General features: G+C 56.1%; 7 protein-coding genes across 7 annotated transcripts; 4 read left to right on the top strand and 3 right to left on the bottom strand.

The window, feature by feature from the left end:
• Positions 1 to 228: 228 nt before the first annotated feature.
• Positions 229 to 2,845, top strand: CTHT_0005960 (NADH-ubiquinone oxidoreductase-like protein; the record flags this gene model as incomplete). The annotated part of the gene is made up of 5 exons (XM_006691066.1): positions 229 to 364; positions 443 to 466; positions 538 to 607; positions 741 to 2,645; positions 2,728 to 2,845. 5 exons carry the CDS (start codon positions 229 to 231, stop codon positions 2,843 to 2,845), a joined length of 2,253 nt encoding a protein of 750 aa, XP_006691129.1.
• Positions 2,846 to 3,949: 1,104 nt separating this feature from the next.
• On the bottom strand, positions 3,950 to 4,875 carry CTHT_0005950 (uncharacterized protein; the record flags this gene model as incomplete). Its single annotated transcript, XM_006691065.1, has 3 exons — positions 3,950 to 4,117; positions 4,172 to 4,630; positions 4,738 to 4,875. 3 exons carry the CDS (start codon positions 4,873 to 4,875, stop codon positions 3,950 to 3,952), a joined length of 765 nt encoding a protein of 254 aa, XP_006691128.1.
• Positions 4,876 to 5,548: 673 nt separating this feature from the next.
• CTHT_0005940 (type 2C protein phosphatase-like protein) lies at positions 5,549 to 7,521 on the top strand (the record flags this gene model as incomplete). The annotated part of the gene is made up of 2 exons (XM_006691064.1): positions 5,549 to 6,303; positions 6,357 to 7,521. 2 exons carry the CDS (start codon positions 5,549 to 5,551, stop codon positions 7,519 to 7,521), a joined length of 1,920 nt encoding a protein of 639 aa, XP_006691127.1.
• Positions 7,522 to 9,809: 2,288 nt separating this feature from the next.
• On the top strand, positions 9,810 to 13,401 carry CTHT_0005930 (uncharacterized protein; the record flags this gene model as incomplete). Its single annotated transcript, XM_006691063.1, has 6 exons — positions 9,810 to 10,029; positions 10,089 to 10,206; positions 10,263 to 10,990; positions 11,051 to 11,510; positions 11,563 to 12,807; positions 12,882 to 13,401. 6 exons carry the CDS (start codon positions 9,810 to 9,812, stop codon positions 13,399 to 13,401), a joined length of 3,291 nt encoding a protein of 1,096 aa, XP_006691126.1.
• A 2,633-nt stretch (positions 13,402 to 16,034) lies between these two features.
• CTHT_0005920 (uncharacterized protein) lies at positions 16,035 to 16,943 on the bottom strand (the record flags this gene model as incomplete). The annotated part of the gene is made up of 1 exon (XM_006691062.1): positions 16,035 to 16,943. The coding sequence occupies one exon, from the start codon at positions 16,941 to 16,943 to the stop codon at positions 16,035 to 16,037; it is 909 nt and encodes a 302-aa protein (XP_006691125.1).
• A 1,152-nt stretch (positions 16,944 to 18,095) lies between these two features.
• Positions 18,096 to 23,681, top strand: CTHT_0005910 (uncharacterized protein; the record flags this gene model as incomplete). The annotated part of the gene is made up of 1 exon (XM_006691061.1): positions 18,096 to 23,681. The coding sequence occupies one exon, from the start codon at positions 18,096 to 18,098 to the stop codon at positions 23,679 to 23,681; it is 5,586 nt and encodes a 1,861-aa protein (XP_006691124.1).
• Positions 23,682 to 24,013: 332 nt separating this feature from the next.
• On the bottom strand, positions 24,014 to 25,389 carry CTHT_0005900 (uncharacterized protein; the record flags this gene model as incomplete). The annotated part of the gene is made up of 3 exons (XM_006691060.1): positions 24,014 to 25,020; positions 25,070 to 25,152; positions 25,208 to 25,389. 3 exons carry the CDS (start codon positions 25,387 to 25,389, stop codon positions 24,014 to 24,016), a joined length of 1,272 nt encoding a protein of 423 aa, XP_006691123.1.
• Positions 25,390 to 25,662: the final 273 nt, after the last annotated feature.

Here is a 25,662-nt window from a genome sequence, read left to right as displayed (position 1 = left end):
TGTGGTGCTGCTTCCAGTTGCTGTCAAGCGGACAGGAAGAAGCGCAATTCCCACCGGCACAATCCCCGAAGTGCGGCCACCAACGGCTACCCGCCAACCGCTCACCAACCACCCACGCCTTGCCCCTCCCCTTTCTCTCCCCCCCCCTTTCTCTAGGGTTTTCTCTTTCTTCTTTTCTTCCTCTTTTTTTCCCTTCTCAGATCCCCGTCGTCAGGACGGCAGCAAAGCATGCTGAGGCAGACTCTGGCTCGCTCGGCCTGGCGCACTGGCAAGCACCCAGCTGCTGCCGCCAGGACAGCTGGTGCTGCTACCCGGGCCTTTTCGGCTTCTGCCCAGCGCCCAGCGGAGGTCGAGCTCACGATTGGTGAGTGCTGCTTGCATTTATGAGGCCATTGGCATTAGGGGTTTCGCGAGAATGCTGACAAATGTGGACTGCCACCAGATGGGAAGAAAGTTTCGATCGAGGGTGAGCCCAATTGCCGTTCGTAATTTTGCGCTATCGCCATGATACTGATATCAGCGGTTCTCTCCGTGCAGCTGGGTCTGCACTGATCCAGGCCTGCGAGAAGGCTGGCGTTGTCGTTCCTAGGCAAGTCTCTATGAGGAGGTTTGGCTGAGGGATATGAGCTCTTGCTGACTGTCTGCAGATACTGCTACCATGAGTACGTTTAGCCTCTCTCGCGTCACCACCTCGCCCCCTCTTTGTCCCCTTCCTTCCCTAACGATCTACCACCCGACAGGAAGCTTGCCATTGCCGGTAACTGCCGTATGTGCCTGGTCGAGGTCGAGCGGTCGCCCAAGCCGGTTGCGTCGTGCGCCTGGCCCGTCCAGGCCGGTATGGTCGTTAAGACCAACTCGCCCCTGACACACAAGGCCCGCGAGGGCGTCATGGAGTTCCTCCTGGCCAACCATCCCCTCGACTGTCCTATCTGCGACCAGGGTGGTGAGTGCGACCTCCAGGACCAGTCCATGCGCTACGGCGCCGACCGTGGTCGGTTCCACGAGATTGGCGGCAAGCGTGCGGTCGAGGACAAGAACATCGGGCCCCTTATCAAAACCTCCATGAACAGGTGTATCCACTGCACCCGCTGCGTCCGCTTCATGAACGATATTGCTGGTGCCCCCGAGCTCGGCAGCACTGGCCGTGGTAACGACCTGCAGATTGGTACCTACCTGGAGAAGAACCTCGACTCCGAGCTGTCCGGCAACGTCATCGATCTCTGCCCCGTCGGTGCCCTCACCTCCAAGCCGTACGCCTTCCGTGCTCGTCCCTGGGAGTTGAAGCGCACCGAGTCCATCGACGTCCTTGATGGCCTTGGTTCCAACATCCGTGTCGACTCTCGCGGTCTCGAGGTCATGCGCATCCTGCCCCGCCTGAACGACGATGTTAACGAGGAGTGGATCAACGACAAGACCCGCTTCGCCTGCGACGGCCTCAAGACCCAGCGCCTGACCATGCCTCTGGTTCGCCGCGACGGCAAGTTCGAGCCGGCTACCTGGGAGCAGGCCCTGACCGAGATCGCCCATGCTTACCAGACCCTCGCCCCCAAGGAGAACGAGTTCAAGGTTATCGCCGGTCAGCTCGTTGAGGTTGAGTCGCTGGTCGCCATGAAGGACCTCGCCAACCGCCTCGGCTCCGAGAACCTCGCCCTCGACTTCCCCGGCGGCAGCCAGCCTCTTGCCCACGGAGTCGACATCCGCTCTAACTACCTCTTCAACTCCAAGATCTGGGGCATCGAGGAGGCTGACGCCATCCTCTTGGTCGGCACGAACCCGCGCCACGAGGCCGCTGTTCTCAATGCCCGCATCCGCAAGCAGTGGCTCCGCTCCGACCTCGAGATCGCCGCCGTCGGCCAACCTTGGGAGTCCACCTTCGACTACGAGCACCTCGGCACCGACCTGGCCGCGCTCAAGAACGCCCTCTCCGGCCCCTTCGGCGAGAAGCTCAAGAAGGCCAAACGCCCCATGATCATCGTCGGCTCCGGCGTGACCGAGCATCCCGATGCCAAGGCTTTCTACGAAACGGTCTGGTCCTTCGTCGAGAAGAACGCGTCCAACTTCCTCACCGAGGAATGGTGCGGCTACAACGTCCTGCAGCGCGCCGCCTCCCGCGCTGGCGCCTTCGAGGTCGGCTTCGTCGTCCCTTCCCCCGAGGTCGCTGCCACCAAGCCCAAGTTCGTCTGGCTCCTCGGCGCCGACGAGTTCGACCCGGCCGATGTTCCCAAGGATGCTTTCATCGTCTACCAGGGCCACCACGGCGACCGGGGCGCCGAAATCGCAGACATTGTCCTGCCCGGCGCTGCCTACACCGAGAAGGCCGGTACCTATGTCAACACCGAGGGCCGCGTGCAGATGACGCGGGCCGCGACTGGCCTCCCGGGTGCCGCGCGCACCGACTGGAAGATTATCCGTGCCGTGTCGGAGTTCTTGGGCGTACCCCTGCCGTACGACGATGTCGCACAGCTGCGGGACCGCATGGCGGAGATTAGCCCCGCGCTGGCAGCGTATGATGTCGTGGAGCCGGTAGCCCTGCGGCATCTGAGCAAGGTGCAGCTGGTCGACCAGAACAAGGGGGCCAAGGTGACGGGCGAGCCGCTCAAGAAGGTGGTGGAGAATTTCTACTTTACGGATGTCATTTCGAGGAGGTGAGTCTTTCAACTACAAGGGAGAAAAGAGGTTAAGAGAGAAGTTGAAATAAGAAAGAGGTACTGACGAGTGTTTGCACAGCTCCCCCACGATGGCGCGCTGCTCGGCGGCCAAGGAGACGGGCGACCCGCGCACGAATTTCATGGCGCCTGGCATGGAGGAGGATAGGCCGATGGGCCAGATTGCGTATGGAGCGTAGATACCTTGTTTTGTTTTTTAAAAAGAGGAAAGAAAAAAGAAAAGAATTAAATTTGTGGTTTGTTGTATATTTTCAACATAACATAAAAGGTGCCTTAAAGTACTACGCTACGCTCCTTACTGCTGCTTACTGCTGCTGGTGGATCATTTTTTTTCGGCGATGTTGATCCTACGCTCTGGGGTTGAAGGGAGAGCGATGTACATAACGTAAGGGAGAGATGATGATGATGATGATGATGATGATGGAAGAGATAGAGATGATGGGTGAGGAAAGGAGTGTAGGTAGGTAGGTAGGTAGGTAGGTAGGTAGGTAGGTAGGTAGGTAGGTAGGTAGGTAAGTGGGTAGGTAAATGGGAAGCATAGTCGTTGTGTTTCACTGAAGTTGTTAGTCAACAACCCACATAGTAAGTGAGCTTAAAGGTAAACCGTATGCATGTCATACCATCGCGTCATGTCTCATTATGAACCTAACTTCCATGACCTTGTCTTGTTTCGCAAGGTATGCTATGCTATGCTGGCTGATCAATTAATGCCCGAAATACGCCGCCTCTTGCACTCAAGCTCCCAAACCTCGAGAACTTATATGCCAGCGATGCCCTTAATAATCGATGATAAAAAAAAAGGAAAAAAAAAGATGAATAACAGTGACGATGATGATGATGGTGACGATAATAACGGGTATGGTACTGGCAATTACGATCTGCCTCAACCATTGACAGGCATAGAATACTATGTGCTGTGTTGCGCAGAATCGAGGGAAAATAGTTCTGGGGCGTGATAACATCACAAGCGAGGAAGCAGATCTCGAGGTACTGAGTGGGTGAGCAGGCGGCGCTCGCTCTAGAGAGGAACGTGATGAATGAAGACAAAAAAAGGCCGGTTGACTTCCTATTGTCTTCCCAGATGCGATGTGGAATACATGCCCTAATCCTCCGGACGAGGTTTCTTGTGTCCAACCTGTTACAGCTGGACAGACCTCACATCAACGAGGCTGTAAGACATGGCGATGAGGATGAGGGTATTGTGGTGAGGCAAAGGCAAAGCCAGCATAGAATGTAGGTTCGTGTCATTGACCTGTCATGGTTGGGTCCTCACACAGACGAAACTACTCGTCCTTTTTCTCGGTAGTGTCATTGGAGTTGTCCTCCTCAAGGGGAGGGAACTCCTTGTCGCAGACACCCTGGAGAGCCCACTCCTTTTGAGTGTTCTCACCCGCGCGGTTCTTCTCCCACGGCTTGGGAGGAGCGGGTGCCTTGCCATAGGGGGAGATGCCCTAGAGAGTCAGCTTCGCGAGCCAAATGAGTTTATATGAGAGGAGCGAACATACCGGAGGACGAACAACTTTGTTCGGAATCTCTCGAATCCCTGGGATTGGCTTCCCCTGCGTCACTGCCTCAACCAGAGCCTGAAAGTCCTCCGGATACGGCGCACCGCCCTCGGTGCTACGGCCCCCGACATCTTCGGCCTTCTTGCTGAGATCACACTTGGGCGCATTGAGCTGCCATTCAGGGATATTCTTTGTCACATCGGGGTCCGGAACGGGCACAGCAGGTGGCAGGCCCATGATCTTGCGGATCTCGTCCAGCTTCTTGAGGATCTTGTGGTCTGGGTTGGTCTCTGGATGGTTCAGCGTCCACGCCTCATATTTGATGCGGTCGATCTGACAGCCAAAGTGCGACTTGTACCACCAGATGCGCGACTGCAGCGTGATGCTCAGCGCCTTCTGCCGCATGAACATGTCGTGCTGGTTGGAGATTATGGGGCCTAGGGAGGCGTTGAGACCTTGCTGTTTGTTTGTGTTTCAGTTGTAAGCTGGGCTGTGACTCTGGCCGAATAGCCGAGTAACCGATGAGGACAAAAAAAAAACAAATCAAAAGTGAGCAATTGACTTACAAGGAACTGGCGATCCTTCTCCCAGGGGTAGGAGTCGAACTTCTTGAAGCCCTCGGGGTCATTGGTAAGAGAGGCGGGGATGGAGTTGGGGTCGACGGGCAGACCCTGACCCGGATTGATGACACTGTTTGTGTTCATGGTGAAAGTCGGGGATAAACGGGGGGAGGGGCAGTGAACCGGGTATCGTAAGAGACAGAAAGATGATAGATGATGAGATGGAAAATGGGATTAAGAATGTACGTAGAAATAGAGTCAAATGAGACACCAGACGTGAAGGAATGTGAGAGTGGAGGAGTCGGAGTGTATGATCACAACGGTTTCCAGCCGTACTTTTTTTATTTATTTATTTTTTTTTTTTTCGTCTTGGGGAAACACCTCAGAGTCACGATCGCGGGGCGTGTAGCAACGGGTGGGATGAAGGAACAATTGGCAGGTGCCCACATGTGAGCACTGGAGGGGTTGTTTGCCTGCATCTTGGTTACAGTGTGAGATCGATGAGGCTGACTATGCAGACACGGTGTTTGCACGGCGAGTTTCCAGTGAGCGTCGAGGGCCGAGCACAGTGCGAAATATTCTAATAAGTTACTGTCTCGGCCAACAACGCTAGGGGACCCCCTCTTTCATCCGGCAAGCCTCCTGGGACTCCGGGGAACTCAAAGGCCAGCGCCAAGCGCCAAGTCCAGACCAGCCGTGTTTGGTCTGGGAGACCAGGGAGAGTCGCAGCGCCCGCCCATCTCAACTTCCAGAGCCGGGAATTCGGAGGGACCGCTGGACCGCTTGGCTATCCCGATCCGTTTTCTACCACCCAGCCATGCGTCGTCCTGCTGTTCAGCCCTTCCGGACCGCGCTTCAATGCAGTGTTCGGGGGCTTCGTGCTAGCAGCCGCCGCGGCGCATCCCATTCTTTGCTCTCGTCGAGCGCGACGACACGATTCCCGTCTAACAACAACTCTTCCTCCTCGTCATCCGCCGCTTCGACCCGCCGTTTCCTCTCGACGACCTCCCCGACGCGCAGTCATCGTCCCCGGACGATCACTCATGTGTCGTCGGCCCTGCCGCCTCGCCTAGCCTCCATGTACCTGCGTCGCTCTGCTGTCCTCGTGTCTGCCCTCGTGGGCTTCGGTGCCTGGTACCAGTACGGCGGCAACGTCTCGGACTTCAGCCTCCTGAAACGCACCTACTCCTCGTCGGCCGGCGACGGCGGCAGTTCTTCGACGGCCACGACCAGCGCCGCGCTGCCCACACGCTCCGTGCTAGTGGTCGGGGCCGACGAGCTGCATACGGGCACCATCGTCGGCGAGGGCCCCATATCCAAGGTCACTGGCGACGACGGCCGTCGCGTCATCGAGATGCTTACGCCCGAGCAGGCCACCGCCAAGTTGAGGCGGAATGAGCAGTCGTATTTGATTAATCGTGGGCAGGGCGTCGTGCGCTATGATTTGGTGCAGCTGCCGAGCAACGATCCAATTGAAGACGACCATGCTGAGACGATTATTACCGTGCCGGAGCGGGAGCCCGGTGCTGGGACAAGCGACTGGATGTTCTGGGGTGTCTTTGATGGACATTCGTATGTTTCCTCTACATCAAGATCATGATGCCATCTCTGCTAACTGTTCGCAGAGGCTGGACAACCTCCGCCAAGCTACGCCAAGCCCTAGTCAACTACGTCGCTGTCGAGCTCAACGAAACCTACAAGGCCGCGGGCGGCTCGATCCCCGCCCCCGACACCGTCGACGCAGCTATCAAAAAAGGCTTCCTTAAGCTCGACGACGAGATCGTCCACCAGAGCGTGCAAAAAGTCCTCCAAGCCAACAACAAGACCGCCGCGGCCCAGCTCCTCGCCCCCGCCCTCTCCGGCTCGTGTGCCCTCCTCTCCTTCTACGACTCCCGCTCCCAGTTGCTGCGCGTCGCCTGCACCGGCGACTCCCGCGCCGTCCTCGGCCGCCGGCTGCCCAACGGCAAGTGGACCGCCACGCCGTTGTCGGTAGACCAGACGGGGAGCAACCCTGACGAGGCAGAGCGTCTGCGTAGGCTACATCCCGGCGAGCCGAACGTCGTGCGGAATGGCCGGGTGCTGGGGGGGCTGGAGCCGACAAGAGCGTTTGGCGATGCAAGCTACAAGTGGTCGAGAGAAGTCTCGGAGAAGCTGCGGCAGCACTTTTTCGCTAGGTCGATCTCGCCTATCCTGAAGACCCCGCCGTACGTCACCGCCGAGCCGGTGATTACTACTACCAAGATCGAGCCCGAAAGGGGCGATTTCGTGGTCATGGCCACCGACGGACTGTGGGAGATGTTGACAAATGAAGAGGTCGTCGGCCTCGTCGGCAAGTGGCTGGAACACAACGGGCACAAACTCAACCCCAACAGTGCTGGTGTCGCTGCTGCTGGTGGCAGCACCTCTCACTTCGACACAGTCTGGTCGCGCATTTTCGGTTCCCGGTCTAGCACCTCCGGCCTACCCGTCGAAGTCCCCCCTCCCAGCACAAAAGACTCGGCCGAGGGACAGAAAACCCCATTCCGAGGCGTCCGCCAATGGAGCGGGACCGACGCGGATGGGCCGTTTGTGGTGCAGGACAGCAATGTGGCTACGCATCTGGTGAGGAATGCGTTGGGCGGGAGGAACCAGGAGCAGGTAAGTGCGTTGTTGACGCTGCCGGCGCCGATTTCACGGAGGTATAGGGATGATTTGACGGTACAAGTGATTTTCTTTGGGAATGGGGAACGCACAACGGGGGAGGTGATGGTAAATGAGGAGGCGACGGCGCCCGTTAGGGCGAAGTTGTAGGTTAGAGGCGTTGTGAGAGGGATTTGATACTATTGATGATGAGTAAAAAAAAAAAATTGTTTATGAGCAGGAGGGGATGGTATGGATGGGTGGATAGTGGTTGGGCGTCTATATGGCTGGCTGCTGCTGTTATGGAGGACTATCACCTTACGTGCGCATATGTATACCATGATGAAAGACGGAAGCAAATGGGGATATACAGGCTGGTTTACGAGCGCCGGTTTATGGCGCTTGCTAGAATATACGAACATTACCAATATTAATGACGATATTGCCCTGTTCGTGATGTTACTGGAGGTTTTGTTTTTTTTTTAAAAAAAAAAAAACTCTCAGCCAGCTGACCCAACGGGCCGAACCCATCCATCCCTCAAAATTGACTTTGCCCGAGAACCTCAGATCGTCACTTGGCCCGACTCCCCGGTCGACTCCTCGCTTCAGCAGCTGGAGCATGTTGTGAAGCCTCCGGTTATCGCTCTGTTCCAGGTTGATTTGAGTCTTACATTAAGTGGGCCAACGAGTCCAATTCGTGCCCGATGGCGGTCGCGAAGACGTTCAGAAACCCGATGTGGGCACTGGCACTGAGATGGGTGGCGATGCAACGGTGTCTCTCTCTGTCCATCAGAGTGATAGAACCTGCCTGGAAGTTGGTGATATGTCCCGCTCTTTTGAGAATGTTGCCAACGATAAAGCAGCGGTGCCTAACTGGGCGTCAATTCGGCCGGAGCTGGAGCCCCCTGAACCTGGAGCCTTTTCCGGGCTGGAAGCCCGAGTGAATGTCAATGATGGTCTTGGTGGATGGCAAGCAGTGCCACAACAGTTCGCCAAGACTGGGCATGCCGGTCGGGACAGCGATTGTGCATATTCTGTAGACTAGGTGCAGCCCTGAAATTCTCAAATGTCCGGGTGTTAAGTGGTTTGGCCCATTTGTTTGACGGGTTCGCGGCCTGGGGCGTGAGTTGAGGTTTGCCTGCTTCTACTGCAGGTTGCTTTTGGACTCTGACGATGGCTGCTGTTGTCAAAAATGTTGGTTGGCTGCTGCTGCTGCTGCTGCTGCTGCTGCACATGCAACGGAGAGGGCTTTCATGCAGGCCTGCAGATTATTTAGAGGGGGGGGGGTGGTGTGTGTCTTGACGTCACAGGCACACACACCACACACCCCTGTTCTTTTTAGCCTCCAGTGCCCCTCCAACGCTGGTCCCACACCCGCTACTACTGCTGCGCTGCAACCCGAACCTCAGGTCTTGTGGTGCCCTACCTGTCAAGCAGAAGAAGCGGTCGGGAGCTTCGAGGAGCTTTTTCTCGTGGCCATTGGATGGGCAGAGAGACAGACACGGGAAGAAGAGAGGCAAGCGATTGCGGTGTGGGCTGTAGAAAAGCTGTATCGTAGAGAGATGCTAGGAAGCGGGCAGGCTCCAATGATGGCGGGGTCTCGCAGCTGACCAACAGACATTTGCTGTGGGCGCCGCCGCGGTCGCCGCCGCGCAAAAGTTGACAGGCCGTTAAGAGCAGATCTTCGGCCCTTCATCATACGAACCTCCATACCAGCGGCGGGGTTGGCTTTTACAAGAGGCGTCTGCGACCCCAGCGCAAATCGGCCTGGCCGTCAGTCGGGTAGGGTAGGCTCCAGATCCATGATCTCGGGCGGGGGAAAAGCATTTGAGAGCTGTCAGTCAGCAACTGAGAGAAGCGGTGTCAAAAGCTCGAGGTCCCCAAGCTCTGGTCGGATCCGTTCCTGTCAGCAGTCCTGTCTCGCCTTATTTCTTTATTTCATTCCACTGCAATGCTGTGTCACATGAATCGTGGACCAACCGCCTCTTTTTGTTTTTGTTATTGACATCCTTCCTCCTCGTCGGAACTCGTCCGTCACATTCTGGCTCTGCTGAATGCAATTGGAGAGTTTCTTGTCTGTTTGACGGGAAAAAGAAAGAAAAAAAAAAACTCCGCTGCTCGGGCATTAGGCTTTCATATGCCCCAGTCCAGACTCTCTACAAGGACTGGACTCCGACTCCTGCCCCTCCACTAGACTTGGATTGCCCCGCCATCGCAATTGCGACACGCCGCTTTCAGCGGAAAAGGACCGAGACTTGGGGCTGCTAGCTCCAGACAGCTCCAGTTCAAGCTGTGAAGCTCTTGATCGTGGACCTATAACTTCGTTTCATATCTTTCCGTTTCCCTGCTTTGCTTTTTTTTTCTCTAAGTTCCTACCAACGGATTTGTGCGAGCCCTAGAACCAACCTTTAACATCGACGTCATACCTGCACGACCCCGATACCCCTGACAGGCAAACAATGGTTGTCTTCGACGGCCACGAGTACCTCACCGAAGAGGAGCGCCGGCTCCAGGAGGACCGGCAGCGGACAAAGTACTGGAAGAAATGGGGGCCCTATATCGCTGAGCGGCAATGGGCCACAGGCAGGTCAACCAGACCCACGGTGTATTGCTGGCATTTTCTAACATGCTGTTACGTAGTGCGCGAAGACTACAGCGCTGATGGCGACGCCTGGAGCCGTAAGTCCTCTTTGGATGCTAAGTGGGATAGGACATGGCTTGCTGATGCCCTGGTGCAGACTTCACACACGACATGGCCCGGTCGCGGGCATACCGCTGGGGCGAAGACGGCATCGCCGGTGTCTGTGACACACACGGGTGGCAGAACATTGCCTTTGCGTTTTGGAATGAGAAGGAGTACGTCCAATTGCTCCCTTACGAACCTACGGTGTGCTAACGGTCGCGCCATACAGCCCTTTTCTCAAAGAGCGCCTTTTCGGCCTCTCCAACCCCCAAGGCAACCACGGCGAGAGCATCAAAGAAGCCCACTTCCATCTCGATAACACGCCCACCCACTCCTACATGAAATTCCTCTACAAATACCCGCAACGCGAGTTCCCCTACCAGGACCTCCTCGACACCAACGCCAGCCGCACGAAGGAGGACCCCGAATACCAGCTCCTCGACACAGGAATCTTCGCCCAGGACCGCTACTGGGACATTTTTATCGAGACGGCCAAAGAGGATGATGATCCCGACGAGTTGCTCTTTCGCGTTACGGCCTGGAACCGGGGCCCTGAGCGGGCTCCGTTACATATTATTCCACACGTCTGGTTCCGCAACACCTGGGCTTGGGGCCGCGAGCCGCCAGAGAACAAGCCGGTGATCGGGTACTACGCCGAGAACATGATGAAGTCGCGGCATCACCGGCTGGGCGAGCGGTATGTCTTGTTCTCACCATCTCCCGGCGTGGGACCGAGTGGTGAAGACGTGGAGCCCGAGCTGCTCTTCACGGAGAACGATACCAACTTTGAACTGCTCTACGGGGGCAAGAACGAGTCTCCTTATGTGAAAGATGCGTTTCATAGGTATATTGTGGAGGGGGAGAGGAGCGCAGTGAATCCGAAGAGGAAGGGAACCAAGGCGGCCGCGTGGTTTGTGTTTAATGAGGGGGGAGGAGTCGCGCCGGGGGAGTGTGCTGGTATGTTTAGCCATACCCCTAAACATCATGGGAGAACAAGATACTGACTGGCATCACCAGTCGTCCGCTTCCGTTTCAGCCGCAAACCCGAGACGTACCTCGACGAAGAAGAGTTCGACGACATCATCGACCGGCGGCGCGAGGAAGCCGACGACTTCTACTACCACATCAGCCCGCTGCCACTAGCCGACGACCTGCGCAACATCCAGCGCCAGGCCTTCGCCGGCATGCTGTGGTGCAAGCAGCACTACCTGTTCATCTGGGACGAGTGGGCCAACGGCGACCCCAACCAACCGCCGCCGCCGGCCGGCCGCAAGAACATTCGCAACGCGGCCTGGAAGCATATGCATTGTGACGATATCTTGTCGATGCCCGACTCGTGGGAGTACCCTTTCTTTGCGGCGTGGGATACCGCGTTTCATTGTATTACCTTAGCGATGATCGATCCGGAGTTTGCGAAGAAGCAGTTGGATTTGTTGACACGGGAGTGGTATTGTCATCCGAATGGGCAGATCCCCGCGTATGTTACCCTGCCTTAACGCTCTAAAGACGAGACACTGACTCCTTGACAGCTACGAATGGAACTTCAGTGACGTCAACCCGCCCGTCCACGCCTGGGCGACCTTCCGCGTCTTCAAGATCGAGCGCAAGCTCTACGGCCGGCAAGACCTCGACTTCCTGGAGCGCGTCTTCCAAAAGCTCCTCCTCAACTTCACCTGGTGGGTCAACCGCAAGGACGTCGAAGGCAAAAACGTTTTCGAGGGGGGCTTCCTCGGCCTCGACAACATCGGCCTCTTCAACCGCTCGGAGCCCTTGCCCACAGGTGGCACCCTCGAGCAGGCCGATAGCACCGGCTGGATGGCGTTCTACTGTCTCTGCATGCTCAACATCGCGCTGGAGCTGGCCAAGCATAGGCGGATTTACGAGGATATCGCGTCCAAGTTTTTCGAGCATTTTATACTCATCAGCGACGCGATGACCTTCCGCATGGGCCAGAAGGATGAAAAGTCCCTGTGGAATGATGAGGACGGGTTCTACTACGATGCGATTTCGTGGGGAGGACCCTGGATCCAGCAGTTGCCCGTTCGCTCGCTCGTCGGGCTGATTCCGCTCTACGCGACGCTGACGCTGGAACCGGAGCTGATCAACCGGCTGCCGACGTTCAAGAAGAGGGTCGAGTGGTTCATGGCGAATAAGTGCGATGTTGCGGAGCGGACGATGCACAGCATCCGGAAGAGGGGTAAGGGCGATCGGATTTTGTTGTCGTTGGTCAACAAGGAGAGGTTGATCAAGATTCTGAAGAGGATGCTCGATGAGGATGAGTTTTTGAGTCCTCATGGTATCCGGTCGCTGTCGAAATACCACAAGGAACACCCCTACTCGATGGAGGTCAACGGCCAGGTCTTCAAGGTCGGCTACGTCCCCGGCGACTCGGACAGCGGTTTGTTTGGGGGCAACAGCAATTGGCGGGGGCCGATCTGGCTGTGTGTCAATTTCTTGTTGGTTGAGTCCCTGCAGAGGTTTTACCTCTTCTTTGGCCAGGATCTCAAGGTGGAGTGTCCTGTCGGTTCGGGCGAGTACATGCATCTGGGACATGTCTCGGAGGAGATTCAGCACCGGCTGCAGCATCTTTTTGCCAGGGGTGATGATGGCAGGAGGAGCATCAACGGCGGCAATGATATACTCGACTTCGACCCCCACTGGAGGGATTACCTCTGGTTTTACGAGTTCTTTGATGGAGACACGGGCCGTGGTCTGGGTGCAACGCACCAGTGTGGCTGGACGGGCTTGATCGCGAGGATGATCCATGATACAGGGTAAGCCCTGCCCTCCCCTCCCCTCCCTTACCCTCTATATACTTTTTTCTGTTGCTAATTTCTACTTTTTACAGCGTAAACTGCCGCCTCCCCCAAACCCCCCGTACCCCCCGCGCCGGCATGTCCCACTACTTCGACGACATCCTGCACCGCCACCTCGGCGGCCGCCGCGACGCCCAAACCCCTAATATCCGCTCCCCTGTGTTATCTCCTACTTCGTCTGGCGTGCGTCTGCGCCGGAGCTCCACCAGCCGTTCCCTAGCTGCACGAAGCGACTTCTCCTCCTGCACTTCGCTCAACGGGGTTCTCAGTAGTGGGGATGATAGGTCCTCTGTGGTGGGGAGTAGCCATCCCGGAGATGACGATGATGACCAAGATGAAGAGGAAAATGGGGGGGTTACGCCAGGGATTGGTGGGGCAGGAGAGGTGAGAAGGGGGTCGGTTAACCCCGCGTGGATGACGGATCCGGAGAGGGTGAGACGCAGGCAGGAGGCGGAAAGGCATTTGCATTTGTACATCACGCAGCAGTTGGAGAGGGTCAGGGCGGAGAGGGGGATGGAGGATGAGGTGGATGAGTTTGAGACACTACCTTGATCGTGGGGGAAGAGAAGTACATTCCCACCTAGGAGTGCGTGTCTTTGGGAGGTTTGCTTTTTTTTTTTTTTTTGGCTAACTGGTTTGAGTGATGATGATAGGAGGCTTCTCTTTTGCGCACCTATGATTAGTAGCATTAGGCATACAAAATAGACTGTAGAAATTATTGCTTTTTTTTTTCTTTGGAGATGATGTTTGGTTAAGTTGGTGGGTGACAGACTAGATCGTAGTGATGAGTGAGAGAGCCTTGGGCCCTTGGAATAGTGCTAGTAATGCCGGAGTTCAGATTTAGGTAAGGAAGTGAATTGGCAAAGTTAATTAAGGGAGAGCGAGAGATAAACGGGAAAAAAAGAAAATGAGAGGGGAATGAAAAAGGGACAAGATGAAATAAACGAATGGAAGAAGACAGAGAAGGAGAAAAAAATGAAGAAAGCACTGAGGGGAAGATGTGGCGGAGATAACGCTTTCTACCAAAGGTATTTGACTATAGGGTAGTCAATTTTTAGGTCGGCCTGACTCTTTGTCCCATTTTCCCCCCTTTCCCCCCCCCCTCTCCCCCCGCCCCATTGTTCCCATTCCTAGCTTGTTCTCCCTTTGCTGTCCCCTTCCTTACCAACATGTTTTCTCCTTCGATGCTAAGAAAAGTGAATCTATATATTTACTCGCCATTACGCCATTACGCTCTCTCCTCCTGAGAAACAGATGACCTAGAACTAACCAAGTCTGCTAAGAGATTATGTTTGACTGATCATCAGCGACACCCCGACGAAGAGTGCGCACAAAAAAACCAGGTTAGAATACAGAATTCCGATCGAGTGTTAATATCTGCTGCTGGATGTCTCGAGTGGGAAACTGGCTTGTCGGCCAAACAAACATACAGTTCTCTCCTTTGACACGTGCTCTGGCAACCGGAACACGTTTGGTCGGACGAGGATTTCGGCCGGGCTTTACGGTTACGCCTGGGCAATATAACTTGAGGGCTCTCGATGTTTCCGTCAACGTTTTAGTTTCTCCCGGAGTTCCTCGCATCTGATTTGGTGTTGTTGCACTGCTAATCGTTAACAGCGAGGGACCAGCGGGCTATGGGGCCTTCTGTTGCCGCCCGAAGAAGAGGAGGAAAGCAGAGAAGAAGCAAGAGACACAGATGACGCTAATGACACGGGCTATAACCAAGTCAAAGATGATGACATTTTTCTGATGTTCTGAACGCTCCTTTGCTGAGTTCGGCGTGGTCAACGCCCGCCGGCCTGCCCACTGAAGGGGACCGTTGCAGTTTGCCTCCTGAGTATCTCGCTTGGCTTCTGCCATCGATTTTGTAATCTCTTTACATGACCGAAGGTTTCAGCGCTGCAATTCCCAAATCTCTGGGTGAGACTCGTGGGACGTTGAATCCATCGTGAAGCCTGACCGAGCCATATACATGGCCCGTTGTCTTAATGGCTGCTCTGCTTTTCGGTCTCGTGTTTTGGTCTCCTGATTGTCCCAACTAACACTTTGGAGCAATGCTTCTGAAGCTCAGCGATGAGACTCTGCTGTAGCGTAATGGAGCGTGATCACTCGGACTGCTAGTGCGACAGCTTCTTTCGGGCAAGAGGCAAGAGAAGTTGTTTTTTTTTTTCGGACCTTGGATCTCGTCCTTGAAGTGATCCATCGAAGAGAAGCGGCCGGCCAACCAAGGGGTCCTCCGCTGCTACCCCCTGGGATACTGCAAATTCTTGCGAAGCGCGGTGGAGAGTTTGGGAAAATACGTGAGATTGCTGAAAGGGCAGAGGCAGTCGACGATTTCTTCGAGTTGAGCTCTTTGAAGAGGAAGAAGAGACAGAAGATATTGAGGATGAAGATGAATGCTGCGTGTTACACTGGTTTTACAAGCACACACGAGTGCATGATAGGAATACTTTAGGAATTAACTTGCTGACAAGTTCTATGCAGAGAGACGGGGGTCTGATTTTGGTGATCCACAAAGGGGCCAGCAAGAAGGTCCATAGGAGACCCGGATTCCAAGGCTGGTGGTCTAAGGTTGGTTCGTGGCTGATGAAACTGCTTTTAGGCGTCTGTTCTGTGGGAAAATATTAAAAAAGAATTATATAACAATGAATGTTTGGAGCGTGCATACGCTTGATTGAAGTTGTCAAAATATTGCCATATGTGTGACTGGGGTTCATCACTGTTGAGGTGCCATGTCGGACAGAAGGAGAAAGGAAATATCAGATCAAGTGAGTGAGGCTTGGTCTAGCAGGTGTTCTATCTCAAATTGCTTCCTTGAAATCAACCCCTTTTCTCTTCTTACTTTGTTCTCCTTACTTTCATGAGGTCCGGCTTAACGTGTTGCTTTTAACTCCCCATTACTACAACCGCCTCATTTTGGCTTGGATACAACATAGCTAGTTTTTTTTTTTTTTTTGTAGCACAGAAAAAGGAATACAAGAAATAAACGGGGACGTCAAAGAAGGATGAAAAGAGAAAGAAGATACAATAAATAAATGAGAAAAGACAGACAACCGTCCAGATTGTGAACTTTTATCTGTTCTCGTTACTAATATGAAGGACAGTCTATCCATTCATTACCCTAAGTATCATCTCATCCAAGAACAACCAGTCCATCACCATCCTGCTCATCCCCCCTTTCCCCCCTATGGCCCAAAAACCAGGGCCCTAACCTCCACACTCCATCTCTCCCGCGCCCCCTCTCCCATCCTACGATCCTCAAATGCCGTATGTGCACACCTGCCCCCCTTCACCCCACTCCCCTCTTTCTCCCCCCAGCTATCGAAACACTCCAACAACACCCGCTCCGTATCCCGCATCCCACTCAAATACCACCACTGCTGTCCTGCATTATACCTCACCGCTGCCGTCTGCCCTATATACCCCGTCTTGGTATACCGATGCTCGACGGGGACGATGTCCTCTTCGGAGACTGAATGAGAGGAGGCGAAGGCGAGGGGCCAAGACTCGACTGGATATGGGGTGAGGGGACGCCAGACGTTGATGATGCGGTAGCGACCTTTTAGAAGTTGTTTCGCTTCCTCCGTGGAAGAAGCGTGGCGGTAGATCCGCTGGATGGTTGCAGGGCCGGTTTGGTCTATGTGAACCCTTGGTACGGGCGTTCTTACTCCCTCGGGTACCTGCCCACTCCTTCGGATGGTATGGTCGAAAATGATAACCTTGTTCGCCCCGGGAACGGTCTTCAATAGCAAACTCTCGACTTCGGGATAATAATGCTTTTGAATACTCTCGTCGTCGGTCCAGTTGGAAGGTTCGGAGGACGCGGGGGGCTGGTTGAAGAGGATTTGGAAGGCGTCGTGGTCGAGGGTGAAGGATTCGGCGACAGGGCGGGCGTCGCGAATGAGGACTTGATGGGGGGAGGAACCGTAGTTGCGTTGGTTGAGGTCGGCGAGGTTGTAAGGAAGGGAGTTGTCCGGGGGTGGGTGGTAGAAGTGTAGCGTGGCGTGGACGTCGCCTTGGGGAGGAGAGGGAGGGGATTGGGATATGTGGGTGAGGGTTGGGGAAGAGGTGGTTGTTGTTAGGGTCGTAGACATGATGAGAGGACAGTAAGAAGCCAATTGAGACCGGAGTACCAGTGAGAGCAAAGGAAGTCAGGATCTAAAGCTCAGAAGCGTTGGATCACAGCCGAATGGTTACAAAGAGCAAGAAAACGGACGGGGAGGACTGTCTCATTATTATACTCATCTATCGGCAGGACAACCTCCAGATTTTCTGTTTTTATATAAGCAGCAGATTGATTTGAAATCGCAACACCTCCATCCTCCCCGCCCATACCCCCCGACTTACATTATAGCCTGCTTGCGCCATTCCGAGCAGACATGTCAACATCCAATACCGTAAAGGGAAGAAGTACAAAATAAATCATCTTCCTCACTGTTGTCCGACAAAGGGCGCAACAGCCCATTGGCATTTCTGTCTGCACCTGCGAGACCCGCTTTCACCATAATTAGTAATCATCGGCTACTCGCTGGTGACTCGAGATTTGCAAGTGTGAATGAATACTGTCTGAATACTGTCTGTCGTCGTGAAGAGAGCCGAGTTAAAAGGAACAGCATGACGTCTAGCTGGAGCAATTCAATACAGTAAAATTACAGTAATTTACTGTGCGGACACAGTGAGGGGCTGGGTGAACTTTTGTCCGGCAAGTCATCTTCTGGCATTCTATGATTGGGCAGAAAACAACCGGACCAAGCCAAGTCAGGCAAAGAGTAAACAAACGCTCCAGCGCACAGGGCGGCAAACCAACCGGCCGCTCAGGTTTTGGGCATCGAGATTGGCTGTTGCGGCGCCGCCCAAGAAAACCCACACCACCACGTGTACTGTGGTACAGAGAGTGCCGTCACGGTGTAATGTGTCCCGCCACACCCACGTATCACGTATCCAACGCGTTTTACGGATACGGAGGGGAAATAGACATCCAGCATCTCGACGGCGTATTTTACACACACAGCGACGCGCAGCGCGCACGCGCAGGCCGCGCCATTGATACTGTAGCTGTCTTAATCTTCGATCGGACAACCCAAGTCAAGTCAAACTATCGGTCTTTGTCGGCGCACAGTCCATGGAGACGGCGACAAGGGGGGCCACCACCGCGCAGCAGCAGCAGCAGCAGCACCACTCCCTGCCTTTCCCCATACCCATTTCTCAGTCAGGACCCAGCCCCAGCTTTATAAACTACCTAAGTCATGGACGACGAACCCGAGCGCACCATCATCCTCGACCTCGGCTCGTCTCCTGATCCGCTCATCGACCCGGTGCTGAGCCCGCCCATGGTTAACAACAGCGCCATTAAGACCTGGTCGCCCGCCGCCAAACGCCTGTACACCCTCAACCCAGATTCCGTATCTCGACCGCGACCCTCGCCCCGCCGCTCGCCGCGAAAGCGTACGTTTGAACTAGACGTCGGCGACGAGCGCTCGCCCCAGCGCCTGCGCGTTACCGTCGAGGCAGACCCTGCGGGGAGCAGCCCTAGGAACGATAGCACGCGTCGACGCTTGTTTCGGTCGCCTACCCCGGGAGCTGGTCGCAGAAAGTCGACAGCGATGCGCGAGACCACAATCACCACGACCGTGCCCGTGCGCGGGCTGAGCGACGATGAGGGGGACGCTGTGACGCCAGGAAGAAGGGCTCCGAGGAGAGCGGGGACACCAGTGGCGACGACAGGGAAGAAAAAGAGGCCTGGCACGCCGGCAAGACGGCGCGATAGTCGCGCGTTTGAAATCTCGCCGAGAAAGGATGTGCTCGTAGAGGATATGGATGTTGATCCGGGGACGCCAGGGCCAGCGGTGCCGGGGAGTGTTTCGACGGCGAAGCGCGCGACCAAGAGGAAAGTTGTCTCGCCTGCGCCGGCGAGCCAGCCGAGGAAGAGGGGACGGCCTAGAAAGTCGCAGGCTGTACCGCCGGCAGGGGAGGATAAGGAGAATGATGGAGTAGTTGAGGAGGGGAAGGGGAAGGGGGTTGTGTCTGAGGATATCAGTAATGCTATTAGAGACAGCCGGGCTGGCGAAAATAACCTGGAGTCGGATATCTGGCTTGCTTCGCTGTCTGACCAGCCGACGCCAGTACCGGCGAGAAGGCAAACACAAAGGGAGCCGGAACTCCCGTCGCGAAACGAGCCTCCGTTCGAACCACAGCCCGAGCCACCGCGAGACGAGCCCCAGGATCAAGGAGCGCACGACTGGCCCGAACTACACGACGCCCCCGGCGGCGACTGGAGCGACCGCGAGTCAGACGGTGAGCGTCGTGATCATGACGACCGAGATCTACACCAAGACACAATCATGGCCGGCGAAGGATTCACCATGATCTCCATACACTCCCTGCCCTCAATGCAGCTTAAGTCTAGTCAGCGACTGCTCGATCCACCGCAGGAAGAGGGGGAGGAGGACAAAGAGCTGGACGAGGAAGCAAACCAAATTATCAACAGGACATTAGAATCTCTTAGGCAGAGCTTGAACAACAGGTCGAGTCAATTGGGCCCCCAGCCGCCTGCGAATGCGGATTCGAATCCCCAGACCGCCGAACCTGAGACGCGCCTAAATGAAGAGCCTGAACAGGCGCCTGTCGAGCCAGAACCTGAGCAAGTACCCGAACCTACGCATCACGAACCATCATCCCCCTCCCCTCAGCCCGCACCGGCCTCGAGCTCCCCTCACGAGAAGAGTTTCCTCCTCGAAAAGCCCCGTCGGCCGCGCCGCTCACTCAACCCACTCCAGGCCACACAGCCCAACGAAACCCTCAACTCTCGCGTCTACAAGAGCTCATTCTCTTCGATCCCCTCCGTCATCCTTGCCAGCCCGACTCCAGGCCCGTCTTCCTCGGAGCAGCAGCCCGAAGCAGAGGCTGAGGCTCCTCATGAGGAGGAAGAAAAAGAAGACATCCAGCCGTCCATCGAGCGGCCCTCAAGAGTACATGACCCCCAACAACACCTTGATCATAGCAGGATGTTGACACCTGATGAGACTCCCTCGCCTGTGCCGAGCGAGCAGGGCGGCCACGACGATGTTCACGAGCACGAACCGGAGCCGGATTCCGAACGACAGCCGTCGTCGTCCCCGCTACCAGAGCCCCCCCGGCCGCAATTCGAGCAATTACCACCACAACTCCCACGACAACCCCATGAGAACGAGCAACCAGAACTCCACTCTTCCCCCCCAACAACCCGCCCCCCTTCCGCAAACCTCCCCCTTCCAAGGACCAGTGGGCATCTCCGCGCCCCCTCAACCGAAACCCCCGTCGACCAACTTGCTCCCTTCGCTGCCCCTCCTCCTGTGCTCCTGCCCGAGCCGGCGCAGCCTCTCTTGCCGCAGCCCACAACGGGCAGAGCAACGAGGCCGTCGCTCTCCCCAATTGTCAGAGCGGGCAGGGCGCTGCAGATTGTTACGAGCGACCCGCCTTCGCCGCCGGGAGGGGGAAGTTTGTTGGGGAGTCCGTTTAAAGGGAGTTTTAGTAGGAGGAGTGCTTCCCCTGGGGCGAGCCATCCTCCGACGACTACCTCGGAGAGGAGGACGAGGAGTAGGTCGAGCTCCCCCGAGCAGGAGAAAGAAGCAGAGCAAGACCACAGCAACGAGGTCAGCGGTGGGCAGGACAGCAGCGGTGGTTGGACGTGGGGCGGTGACAAGGCAACTACAACTGCACCGGCGGCGGCGGCGGTGCCTTCGTCCCCCTCAAAATCCTGGCTTGCCCCGCTTACGCAGCTTAAGGATTTTGTTACGCGGACGGCGGCACAGGCGTTAGGGTCGTCGTCGCCTAGACGGGGAAGGGGGGATGATGGTTCTGCTGCACCAGAGGCAACTACGGCTGCGGTGAAGTCGAGTGTGGAGGGGGTGATAGATGACCCATTTGGACCCGACCCGGAGGAGAATGCTGAACAAGGGGGTAGGAGAACCTTGTTTAGCGGGCCGGGGAGGGGGAATCGCTGGCGGGCGGAGAGAGAGAGGTTAGAGAGGGAATGGGAGGAGAGAGAGCAACTCGAAAGGGACAAGCTGGAGAGGGAGGAGAGGGAAAGGTCGAGGGCCGCCGAAAAGGGGCAGAGGGAACGGGAACGTGAGAGGAACAGGTTAGCTGCGGAAAGGGAAAGGAAAGAGAGGTTGGAGAGGGAGAGGAGGATTGCCGCTGAGAGGGAGAGGCTGGAGCAAGAGAGGTTGGTTGCCGAGCGGGAGGCTAGAGAGGCGGCTAGGTTGGTTAGAAGAAGAGGGGAGGATGAGATGAGTTTGGATGGGAGTCCACGGCATGAGAGCGAGAAGGAGGAGCCGCGGAAGGAGCCTGGTCGGCAGACTTCGAGAGAGTCTTTCTCTCGGCTTAGTCGTGAGCAACCGTCTGAGACTCAGCCTGAAGTCAATGGCCCCGAGCCGATGCAAGTCGACCAAGCACAAGGGGAAGACGAGGACTCCGACGAAGACATCTGGGCCATCGAAGCCGAGCGCTCTGCGTCCATGACCGCCCCGAACACAACCACTACCACAGCCCTCCCTCAACAACGCCGCGAGCCTGTGGCTACCTCTCATGCCCCTGCTCCTGGGCCTGCTCCTGCCCCTCGCAGACCCTCACCCCAAGATACCTGGCACCGGGACAACAGGCCACAGACCTACACCGACGAGGCACAACCTTCATCTGAGGCAAACGGCAACGGCCCCTTGCAACCTCAAACTCAGTCCCAGCCCGAAGCCAGGCGGCAGTCCTCCCCTAACGATGAGATGAATGGGGACGAGGAGCTCGAAGGATTCAGCATGGTCGCCCGTAACAACCGACCTGAGCCGCCCCGTCCAACCTTTACGAAGCCCGTCAAAACCAAGCCAAACTTGGACAGCTTTTTCTCGTCACCGGCGACGCTACCTGATATTACGCAGGCGTCGAGGGGGTTGTTTGGAATGAGGGCGGGGGATGCTACGACGCAGCAACAGCAAAGTGTGTCGAGGCCGGAAGTTGGGACCGGAACGGTCAGCGGCACAGGTACGGGTACTGGGACCGGGGGAGGGCTGTTCTCACGTTACCTCCAGCCTCGTCGGGAGCAAGAATCCCACCAGCAGCAGCGAGAACCGGAACTGGAGGAGGAAGAGGAGGAGGAGCCAGAAGAGGAGATGCCCCCTCCATCCGTCCCGCAGAAAGAATTCCACATCTCCCGAGAGCGCAGCATGGACCTGTTCTCATCCTCGCCCATGCGCAACCCCACACCTGCAAAGCACTTGCTTAGGAAAGCGATTGTCCAGGCGCAGCAGCCGATCACTAGGGGGATGTCGCCGAGTTCGGATCTGTCGTTCCAGGACCAGGATGAGGATCACCATGGTCGGGAGGAGGTGCGTGGGGAGATGCAGACAAGGAGGGAGAGGGTGAGTAAAGGGGATGGGACTGCCGTTGGGCAGAACAAGTCCACAGCCACCACTGCAGCGGGAACGTCAGTTTTTGCCGAGAACAGCCAAATCGACGATTTCTTCGCGCAATTCAAGCCTGCGGGCTGGGGACGTGGACGCAGTCGACAACCTCAATCTCAAATCCAGCAGTCCCAACCTACTCCTGAACCAGAACCCCAGCCACCCTCCCAACCTCACCAACAACCCCAATCTGACCACCGGCAACACCGCCAAGCTTTAGCGAACCACTACGATGATTCTGACTCTGACTCAATCCCCCCACCCCCGGTCCTCCGTCCCCTTCCTAACCACCGCGAGGCATCCCCTACAAAATCAGCCTTGCGTTCGCCGCTCAAACCAAAGACGCCTGGCCCGGTGGTCGAGTTTACGAGTAGTACCCTTTCACCGAATGAGCAGGCTCGGAGGAGGGCGGAGCGGCGGAAGGAAAGGGAACATGAGAGGGAGGATGGACGGCAGAGCAGGCAGGGACAGCGATTGGAGGAGATGGAGATGGAGAGGGGACGAGGGGGTAGGGTTAATGGACGAAGGTATGAAGAAGAGGAGGAGTTGCCTGAGTCGGATGGGGAGGTTGAGGCAGATGGGGGGCATAGGGAAAGGGAGTTGGATGAAGGGAAGTATGACTATGAGTATGAAGAAGAGGTTGAACAGCCACGGCAGCGCTCAGCTGCTCCACAGCCGGAGCATGGGTCTGAGTCTGAGTTTGAGCATGAGGTAGAGCAGGAGGAACAGGAGTCTGACTACGACAACGAAGAGGAAGAAGAAGAAGAAGAAACAGAAGAAGAAGAAGAAGAGGAAGAAGAAGAAGAGGAGGAGGAAGAGGAAGAGGAAGAGGAAGAGGAAGAACGCCCCCCTCTTTCCTCCCGCATCGCGAGCAAATTCGCCAATTTGTTTGCCCGCCGGGCTACCCTGCTCGCAACACCCTCTCACCCCACGACTAACGTCCCCGACTCCCCTAGACCCGAACCCGAATCTCAACAACGTCGTCCACAACCTGACGACGACGATACCTGGACAAGAACTCACTGGCTCCTCCTCGACTCCCTCCTTCAATCCCGCAAACAAGGCACGCTCTACTTTCAACTTCACCTCGCCAACCTACAACGCCGACACAACCGGCACTCCCGTCTGGAACCCGACCCCGAACCGGTGTTCAAAACCCCCGGCCGAAGCATCTCCTCCTCTGGCGGCTCCTCACGCCAAAGATTGCTTGGCAAGGTGGTTACTTCTCAAGGCGAACGGATGACGATTGAGGGGTGGCATCTAGATGTCGTGGAGGGATTTCTGGAATTGCAGGAAAAAGAAGGGAATAAATGGGGGGCAGAGGAGATTGTGAAGAGGGTGTTTGCGCTGCTGGTGGGAGAGGAGAGACGGCGGAGGGGGTTGGTACCGAAGAGGAGATGAATACCTACTTCCTGGTATTTGGGATAAAGGGCTTGTTTGGGTTTTGGATGGTTGGATGGATGAATGGCTGGGTGCTTAAAAAAGTGTACAGATGGATACCAGGTCAAAGTATTACGTGGCGTTGGGTGCTGGTTACTGTATACGATACTCCTACAGTCGGATTCCGAAGTATATATGGCTTACAAGGACGGACGCGTTGAATACCAGGCTGGCTGATACCATAATCATCAGATTCTCCATCGTTGTTGTATCATTCCCCGGCGTCTAAAGCCGTGTGTACTGCTCTCTCGGTAGATAGAATTACAAACAGCTTTTCTTCTCCTTCTCCCCCTTTACTCCAACAGCGACGCCTGGTTGGTATAAAGCAAATCGACCACGTTGCTCAGCTTCTCAATCGTCGCCAGCGCGGCATCGTACGCCTCGTCCCGCTGCGTCTCGTCATAAATAATCAGGCACCCCGCCCCCTGGTCCAGCACACCAGTGATCACCTTGTCCAGGATCATCTGCGAAAGCTTACGCTCGACCTGCTGCGTATCCAAGCCAACCATCCTCGCCACATGGTCAATCTCGACTCGGCTGAACGGCTCAATCACCTTTATGAGGTTCTGCTCCAGCATGTTGTCATACAGTCGGCGCAGGTGGTTCCTAATAAACGCGTCGCTGCCCAACTCGTACTTGTACGCCGCCAGCGCCCGCTCGTACTCTTCGAGAGACCGGTTCGCGTGTGCCCGCGCGATGGCCTTCATTGCCTCCAGCGAGCGCCCCGCATATTTGAGCGCTTGTTTCGACTGCATCAGCTGGTGCACGTCATCGACTAGGTTCAGCATGATCTTGCACAGCAGCATGTACTGCAGCGCGGCTTGTGCCTTCTGTGGCTCCTCCTGCGTGTGGTACCCGTCCAGCGCCTCGATGAAGTAGCTGTACGCAGTCTGGAAGTCGCGGTCTTCGGCGTGCAGCATGCCGGATTGCATGTCAAGGTTGGCTTGGAGCAGGGGTGGCGTATAGACCGAGGCGGCGGAGGTGCGCGCGCTGGTGAGGGCGGCTCGGGCTTTGCTGATGTTGCCCAGGGCGTGGTACACACGGGACTCGAGGAGCTGCACTTCGACGAGGACAAGTTTGTCGTCCATGCGGCGGAGTTCGCGCAGAAGGCCGTTGATGAGGGTCAGTGCCTCGTACCATGACTGTTTGGCCATGTACAGCTGCACGAGGCGGGTCTCAAGGTTCTGGCGTAGGAAGCTGCGCCGCTCGGATTTGGCCCATTCTATGCAGGATTTCGTCACGGCGATTTGGATCTCGAGGCTGTTGGGGATGGCGTCGAAGAAGTCGAGGAGCTGGCGGACTGGGGGAAATTTAGCAGGGTTCGAAAAGAGCAGAGGAGGGAGACATACCCAGCTTAGCCGTCTTCGCCTTGGCAAACGACGACAGCACTGTCCTGCTGGTGGTTACGAGCCCGACGAGCGCCTCTGTGTTTCTGCACGGGTCAGCGCTGGTTCAATATCCTACGCCTTCGAATCATCATCATATACCTCTGGTCGCGGTAGAGCTCGCCCAAGCTGACCAGGGCAACCTCGTACTCCCGGATGGCAGCCTCGTTTGTCACGGACGGCGGCTGGGCAATAATCTCCTTGTAAATGGCGATGGCCTTTTCGGGATTGATCTTGGCCAGCTTCTGCGCCTCGCGCACCTTTTCCGAGTCTTCTTGCGCCATTGTGTGATTGTGTGTGTGTGTGTGTGTGTGTGTGTGTGTGTTGGGCGGGAAGGTTGGCGAAGTTGGGAGGGGTTGACGATTGGGCAGAACTCGGATGAATCAACGGGTGCGGTTCAGATCGTCCTAGTTGAGCTATGCGAGGCAGGGAGTAAAGAGACTGAGGTTGCTAACTAAGGTCGGGCTGATGTTGGTGATGTTTGGTTCAGGGACCGTCCACAGGTTCATTGGATGTTGCTGCACCCACCAAGCTCCCGCCCGCTGCCCTGCAGCCCA

The sequence above is a fragment of the Thermochaetoides thermophila genome, assembly GCF_000221225.1.
Source record: "Thermochaetoides thermophila DSM 1495 unplaced genomic scaffold scf7180000011806, whole genome shotgun sequence".
In the NCBI taxonomy this organism is placed as follows: Eukaryota; Fungi; Ascomycota; class Sordariomycetes; order Sordariales; family Chaetomiaceae; genus Thermochaetoides; species Thermochaetoides thermophila.
Note: the sequence above shows the minus strand (reverse complement) of the source record. Positions and strands in the feature narration are given on the sequence as shown.